Source organism: Apaloderma vittatum, unplaced genomic scaffold (assembly GCF_000703405.1).
Source record: "Apaloderma vittatum isolate BGI_N311 unplaced genomic scaffold, ASM70340v1 scaffold33235, whole genome shotgun sequence".
Taxonomy (NCBI): Eukaryota; Metazoa; Chordata; class Aves; order Trogoniformes; family Trogonidae; genus Apaloderma; species Apaloderma vittatum.
The window spans coordinates 3,488-11,135 of record NW_009719407.1 but is presented as its reverse complement, the minus strand read 5'-3'; the positions used below and the strand labels follow the sequence as shown (position 1 = coordinate 11,135).

The window sequence follows — 7,648 nt, the reverse complement described above, 5'->3', positions numbered from 1 at the left end:
AGGCTACCTAAATTCACTAGAGAAATTAATGTACCTGTAACAATTATAAGATGCACTAGAAAGAAATGCACTTACTGCTTTGTGAGACGGTTTATTAGCTCTGGAGGTATATTCACATCTGTGGTTTGGGGTTTTTTTCAGGGAGATCTAGAGAATGCCAACTGCTTTCTTGACAAAGCAGTGAATCCTGACCAGAGAAGAGATGATCATAGATACAAGGAAGCAGCAAAAAGGAGAAGTATTCTGAGAGTTAGAGGAAAAAAAATAAGGAATAATTGCCTATGAAATATTTGCAAGGATACAGGATGACCATTTTCTCAGCTATATGACCACAAATGGCAATATAGTCACAAAGATGCATCTCCTGTAAATAGCTTCATGCTTCCCTTTATTAAAGACAGTTTCATCCAAATCGGAGCTTGGAAGCGGAAAGGAACAGTGGCAAGATTCATCAGGACTGAAACGACACAGCTCATTCAGTTAGCAAGAGGAGAGCAGAAGTGGAAACGCAAAGCTTAAAAATAAATAATAAAAAAACACCAGGTTCCACTTTGGCATCCTTACATGGGAAGGTTTATATAAGCACATGGTGTGTGTGAGCCCAGCTCCCCAGCAGCCAACGTTCCACCAACCCTGACAGAGGAATAAAGGGCTCAAAGATTTACCAAGTTCTTCAAGACTTTGTGGAACAGGCAGTTGCAGACAGAAAGGGAGCGTGTGTCTCTGTGTCTTCGGATGGTTTCAGAGCTGAACACTTTATTAGACATCACACACCTGGGAGAGCAGTGCAGTTGCAGGAACTGCTTTGCACAGAGCTTGCAGCTCCTTCACACTGAGGCCAAGTGATGGCAAGAGAGAAGGCAAAGCAGATCCAGATTCCTCGGCCACACATTGCTCACAGCAAGCCAGGGCTTGGAGGGCTGCTGCAAGCAGAGCCTGCTTATGGCCAGCAAGGGAAGAGCCCTGGGAGTACCCACCTTCAAGTCCACACCACTGAACAGGAGGAGGACCAGCTCCTTCTCTCCCTTCACATCCCCAGGCACAGGGAGCACAGATGAAGGGACACAGTGACTTGCAGAAGTCATTACCATAAAGACACCCCATGCTCGTGTCCTGAAAGAAAAGGCCCACTAGGCTACAGCCCCACATGCAAGCTGGGCAGCTGCCCTCCTGTCTGCTGGCCCCAAGAGCTACTCAGAAGAAGAGATTTGAAGTTTAGAAGAAGAAATCCTTGTTCACTCTACAGAGCATCACAACACACACTTGGGGGACAGCAGCACGGAGCCAAGCCGGGGCACGCCAAAACATTTCCAAGTCCCTCATTCAACCAGAAGCATGCCTGGGAGGGGATGTCTTTTCCCCACAAACATTCACCTGCCCCGTTTCATGGCGGTGGAGGAAGCCTGAGCATCATCTCCACACGGAACAAGGAGCGGGTTTCTCTCAAGGTGAGCCCACCAGAGCTCTGCTTGGCAACACGGAGCAGCCCCACGTACCCACAGGCTGGAGGTGCCCAAGTCAGAGCAGGCAGCGACGGGGGGCAGTGGGGCAGATACATGGTCACCTCCTGCCCTTAAAGATGAAAAAAACCACAAACCATCGGTGGAAACCAGTATGCATTAAAAGTCATGCTTTAATAGGCAACATTAATGGAACAGAATGTGATACAGCTCTGAGCGCTGGGAGAAAAACAATCCTGTGAACTCACTGCAAACACCTACAGCCAAAACGCTAAACCTGATCACGACAGGGAATGGTTTGGTTTGACTAGGGTTCACAGTGAAATCTCATTACACACAAAAACAAATCCCACATCACCGTAACGAGATTTATGATCTATGCCCCAAGTGAGCACATAATCACAAGGGAAACTTCATTAAATAAAAAATTACTATAAATCTGTACAAAAGCCACAATTAACAATTTCTTATGAATCTTTTACGAAAGAATTTTCACTCAGCGTCTTCAGCTATTTGTATCTGTAGTCAAGTGTATTCTCATTGGTTATTTAACTCCATTTGTTCGTAAGGAAAAAAAAAGAAATATTTTAAAAACATTAAAGCCTTTTTCCAGCACGTGTTTGACCACGAGCATCAGATGTTAAGCTGGCAGACTTTTATTCCCCCACACACATGTATGTGACATGCTGGATCGGGACGGCAAGTCATTGATCAAATTCCTTGAAAGATGAAGCTTCTTAAGAGCTGTAGCAGAGAGAGGAAAAAACTCTAATATTGCACGGGCTACTGCAGCTGCTCTCTGGCAAGGCGGGCAAACCTCTAGCCACCTCCTACACAGAACAAACAGTGCCTAAAAACCCCAAAACTAAACCAATCTGAGCAAATGGCAAGTCCAGACCTTCTGGCTGTTGGAAACGGTCTCCTCTGCTCCAGGAAACGGGTCCTCTGTTGTAAACCTCGAGGAGTGAAAGTGCTAAATCGTTTAATGCTCCTTCAGACTCGGTTGAATACTGCGTAAGTCAGGCAGAAGAACTAACAGGGAGGTCAGGGACATTAAGGCAGGCATATAGCTGGCAAGGTCTGAAACTAAATTCTCGAGGGCTGTAAGTAAATGAAGCAGACAAGCGTACCCCCTCCAATTAAAGTTTCAATTAACTGCCCGGCAAAGCCCACTGGTTTCCAGACATGCTGCACTCAAACGTGCCCTCGCTGTCTGACATGCTGATCGTTAACGGTAAAACAATCCTGCCCTGACTAGGAAGAGGGTTAAATCTGACACATCTAACTTCACGCAAGGGACCTGAAGAAAAGAGGTCCCGCAGGCCGCTGCAAATTAACAGCAAAGTCTGGAAAAATACGCAATGGCAAATATTTTTTCTATTCTGGCAACTGACAAAGGCAGGCCCTTTGAACCAGTTGTGCACATAAATATCTGTGGAAGACTATCAAGGGTCTGAAACTGGTGGAAAAACCTGGGGAAGAGCAGCTCTAGACAGCTTTATACAAAGCCTGAAGGTTTTTCTGGCAGAAACCAGTAGCCAGCTCTCATTCTTAACAACTCTCACAAGCACTACAAAGCAACTTCTGCAGGGGATAAAGGGAACAAATTACTCAGCACTTTGCACCCTAGAGAAACAGCAGCTTTGCCAAGAATAAATCTCCTGGGAAGGTACAGCCTTTCAAAATAACAAATAGAAATCACACAGAAAGGCCTGGCAAATTAGGTCATGCTGTCCAAAAATTAAAATCATGTATTTAATAAATACTTGATCAGTTCAAAAAAAAAGGAAACGGAACAGCTTCCTTCCTCTCCTTAAGAAGGGACATACCGGAATCAAAGCAAAGTGCAAAAATCCCCGTTGCTCCAAGATAGTCCTGAACATCAGATAAAAAACAGGAACAGGACTCAGCTTGTCCATGAAGATGACTAAATTAGAGTTTTCCTCTTGAGGACAACCAAGGGCTGGATCTCAGTGAATTTACTACAGATGATCAAAAAATGTGACAGGGTGAAAGTCAGACAAGGGCTAGCCTGGATCAGCTCCGAGGAAGTTTATTCTTCCACGTACTTCCACCATCCAAATCATTAAGGGTGGCTCCAAGAGTTAGGGCAGCGCCAAGGTCCACTGGCTCAAATGCTCGCCGTGCTGGTCTCACTCTGCTGCCACCTGCTCTTCATCAAGTCCTGCTGCACGCTCAGAGCTTTCAGGTTTTTGTGTTGTGATCTCTGCACTGTCTTCTTCAAGACAAGCGGATGCCATGCTCTGCTCAAGACCCTCTGGAACTTGTTTCTTGCCCATGATTTCCTCTTCCCCTTTTTCACTTGCACTTTCTGCCTTTTTATGCTGTTCTACCCCACCTACCTCACTCTTGCCTCCCAGGAGGGTGCTGTTGCAACAGTGCTGATCACTCCTCGCTGTGACTTCATGTCCACTTGACTCCAAGCCATCACTTACTGGAGAAGTCCAGCCAGCCTCGGGGAACTTGGAACCAACTGGGGAAGTCACAGCCCCACCATCTGCGTCACCATCGCTCTTCTCACTTGTTACTTCCATGGCTGCATTTTTCTCACTGACATTTTCTTTCTTGGCCTCAGGGTTTGCAACAGATGGATTTAACTTGGCCCTAGAGGCAGAAGACCCCATGCTCAGGTTTATGGCCAAGTTGTACGTCTTGCCTCTCGCCGTTCTTTTATCCACTTTCCTCCGTTTTACAGCTGCATCAGCCACCTCCGGCACTGCCGAGTCTTTGGTGCTTGCATCATCTTCTTTCAGTTCTTCTTGGTCCTCTTCTGCTTGCGAGAGAGGAACCGAGGAGTGGATTTCTGCATCGATTGCACATTCTCCCAGATTACGGGAAATGTTTTCTATATCAGTAGGGCTTTTCACTGATCCACTCTTTTTGGTGTCTGCCATATTAGCATCCAGTTTTCTCTTCTTGCTCTCCTTTGTGCAATCATTCTCTGCTGTACCCTGCGCTTCTTCAGCCTCACTCTTTAAATCCCTCTCCTCCTGCTGAGTACACAAAGCCTCTTTCACCTCTTCACCATCTCCTCCCTCCAAAACACATTCACTTATCTTTTCTTTCACATCTTCATCGTTCGCTTTAGGTTGCGAGTCTGCAGCATCTCCAGCTTTCTGTTCCTCCTCTGTAGACTGGGTCTGATCCTTTTCCACAGAATCATCACATTTTTTACCAGGAGTTTCCTGTTTATCTTCAGCCTTTTGGTGCAGCTGTGGCTTAGCAGAGCGGGGTCTGTACTTTAAGAGTTTGTCATGCGGCCCCCACACGAAGCTGCCCTGAGGTCTGAAATATTGCCAGGCGTAGTGGACTAGTTCTCTTCTCTTCCGTCGGCTTCTGATAGTGAACAAGAAGTAGTCCAAGGCACTTCTCTTGACATTTGGCAATGTTTCCTTAACAAGAGTTTCTGTTAGGAAAAACTTTACCAAGTGCACTTGATAGTGTTCATATCCCATCTCCCCCAGGCACTTCAGGATGCGAGTAATCCGCAAATTGTTGTGGCTGAACCTGAACGAAACAGGTAAGGGGAGTTAACTGAAAATCTCACAAGTCACTACAAACCTCCCGGGCATCTGTGAAATGTCTGGTGCATTACTGACTGTGATCTATTAAAGACTATTTGACAATGCAGATGGGAGTGCAGGTACTTTTAAAGCCCCTACAGCTGCTTTTACACATGTTAAGGCAGCTTTATAAACAATCACGGAAGCATATGGAAACACCCTGATTTTGTAGCTTAACAGAAAATGTTCCAGCGATTTTTGCTTAAAATATGGGTTTAAGCACATGCTCTGTTAGAGCAAGTATTAACACATCCGTGTTTTGTACTTCAGGAGACCAACATGAAGAATTCCTGCTATTAACAGCTGCACCAGACATAAAAGAAAACCAGTCTCAACTGCTTTACTTATTATACTTGTCACTTAGTAAGGTGACAGAGTGTGATGACCTACAGTCAGAGACTGAGCCAAATTAAAAATACTCTAGCTAGCTAACTTGTTTATCAACAAATACCTCCATTCCTCAGGAGCTGAGGATTTTCTCAACTTTTGACTTTTCTTCTCAAAGAAGTGTCTGAGTGTAGCAAATGACCAGCAGTACCACCAGACTCACCGGTTCAGGTTTTGAAATCGTTCAGCCCAATTCTCTGCTCTCTTGAGTTCTCCAGTTTCCTCGTTGACCAGGATGATTCCATAAAATCTCAGCATGAGCTGATAAGCACGTAGAAACCTCTGCATAACTTCCTTGGACTTCTTAAAGGCCTGAAAAAAACAACAAACCAATGAGTACAAGGTGCAACTCCCTAAATACCTGCACCAGTTTAAGCACCTAAATTATAAACAAAGCTTGATTATATCACTGAGCATTTATTCTGCTGGTGTAGCTACTGGCAACCACAAGACAGACAAATGCTGAACAGTGCTTGAATGAACTCCGTTCACACTAAGGCCCCAAGGAAGCAATGTAAAAAGCCACCTAGATGTCAAATGGAAGGCATTTTGGGAAAATCTCAACATCCTAGAGAACTAACAAAAAAAAGACAAAAGAGACAAAAGCTTTTAATACCCGGATTTCTTGACATGTGAGTGGTTTGGCACGCCAGTTCATCCCATGTTCACGTAAAGGGAACAGCCTGAAAAGAAAGAAATTTTCAGCCCAGGTGAGCAAAGATGACATTCAACCCAGAGTACCCATTTTCTTAAAACTAAAAATGATCCCAAAAATTTCAATATCACAGGCATCTCTTGTAGACCTCATACTCTTACAGACACAGATGTAGTTTATTATATGGCAAGTGGATCCTTCCCATAAAAGCACTGCCTACACCAATGACAACAAAATATGTTGCTTATCTGAACCTCTCTCGTTGCCCTAATGCTTTGCTCTGCAGTAACGCTGCAAGACCAAGCATGACCGAGATCTGCGCTGCACAGCTGCACTGGAAACTGTCTTGCATTGTTTCCAGAAGAATATAACTCAATAAAAACAAAGCAGACAGAGGTTTCACTCCAGATTAATTCCAACTCTTAAAAGATACACAATATTGACACAGAGGGTTTACCACTGTATATAAGAATGGTTTTCTTCCAGAACTTCATAGTTGTCCCACCAAGATTCAAGCAGATTGTCAATATGCAAACCTGAAAAGAAAAGGAAAAAAGTCAGGCAAGAAGGAACAACACCAAATGAAAATTAAAATCAGCCAGTCACCTAAAGTGGCTTATTATCCAGAGCCAGATGTTCACATAAAGGCATTAACTTCTACAACTGAACAACCAGGTCAGAAAAAACCCTTTGTTTTCTACTATCAAACAGAAAATTAAGGAACATACAACCAGAACAAGGACACTTTAAAATGAAAATTCTTGGTGTTGTTTTGTTTTGGTGGTGGGTTTTGGATTTTTTGTTTAACAATTGTCCCACATGGATCAAGCTACTCTTTCACCAGTTCAAGCAGCTGCAGCAGAGTTGCATCAGTTATCACACAAAGTACTCACCATGGGGCAAAAAACAGATTTCATTTTTATAAAAGCTTAAGTTCCACATCTCTTCTTCCTCTTCATTTTCTGATTCTATCAAACCCTGGAGATGAGAACAAGAAATCAACAAGCAGCAACCTTAAGAAAAGGCAGTATTCACTTCAACAATTCTTGCTTTCCCCTCATATTTCTGAAACATTTCAAGCTAAATCCTTGAGGCATGTTTTGGGAAGTAACAGCTTGTTTCTGACGCACTCACATACACAGCATTCCTTTCCCCTCAACAAACAAGACCTTTAAATGTTCTGAGCCTGTCAATGTAAAGACAAAAGTGTCTAGAAAGTGCTCCTAAACTCAGCATGCAGTGAGGAAGAGCCAGGAGTACGTGTGCATCATCGTTTAGTCCGTACCGGGTAACGATGTCTGTATCTCTGCAAGTCTTTCGCTGCATTCCAGTTGCGCCTTCCTATGGACTAGAAAGAGAGACAGATCAGAGATCCACAATAAAGCTGCCTTCTGAAATAAATAAAGAGAAAATATTTATTTATTTTCCCTATATAAATAAATACATTTTCAATGACCAAATTCAGGATCTTTCACACATGTTCCCCTGCTTTTCTCTCTCCTGTGCCCTCTGCTCTGTGCTCCCACCACTCTCAGAACCAGGCAGTTTGTTACTGCAGCTGT

General features: G+C 44.0%; 1 protein-coding gene across 1 annotated transcript; it reads right to left on the bottom strand.

The window, feature by feature from the left end:
- Positions 1–3,613: 3,613 nt before the first annotated feature.
- OGFR (opioid growth factor receptor) lies at positions 3,614–7,434 on the bottom strand (the record flags this gene model as incomplete). Its single annotated transcript, XM_009870622.1, has 6 exons — positions 3,614–4,988; positions 5,595–5,743; positions 6,048–6,114; positions 6,544–6,622; positions 6,980–7,064; positions 7,372–7,434. Coding segments are annotated over 6 exons (1,818 nt in total), but the record flags the coding sequence as incomplete, so codon positions are not given.
- Positions 7,435–7,648: the final 214 nt, after the last annotated feature.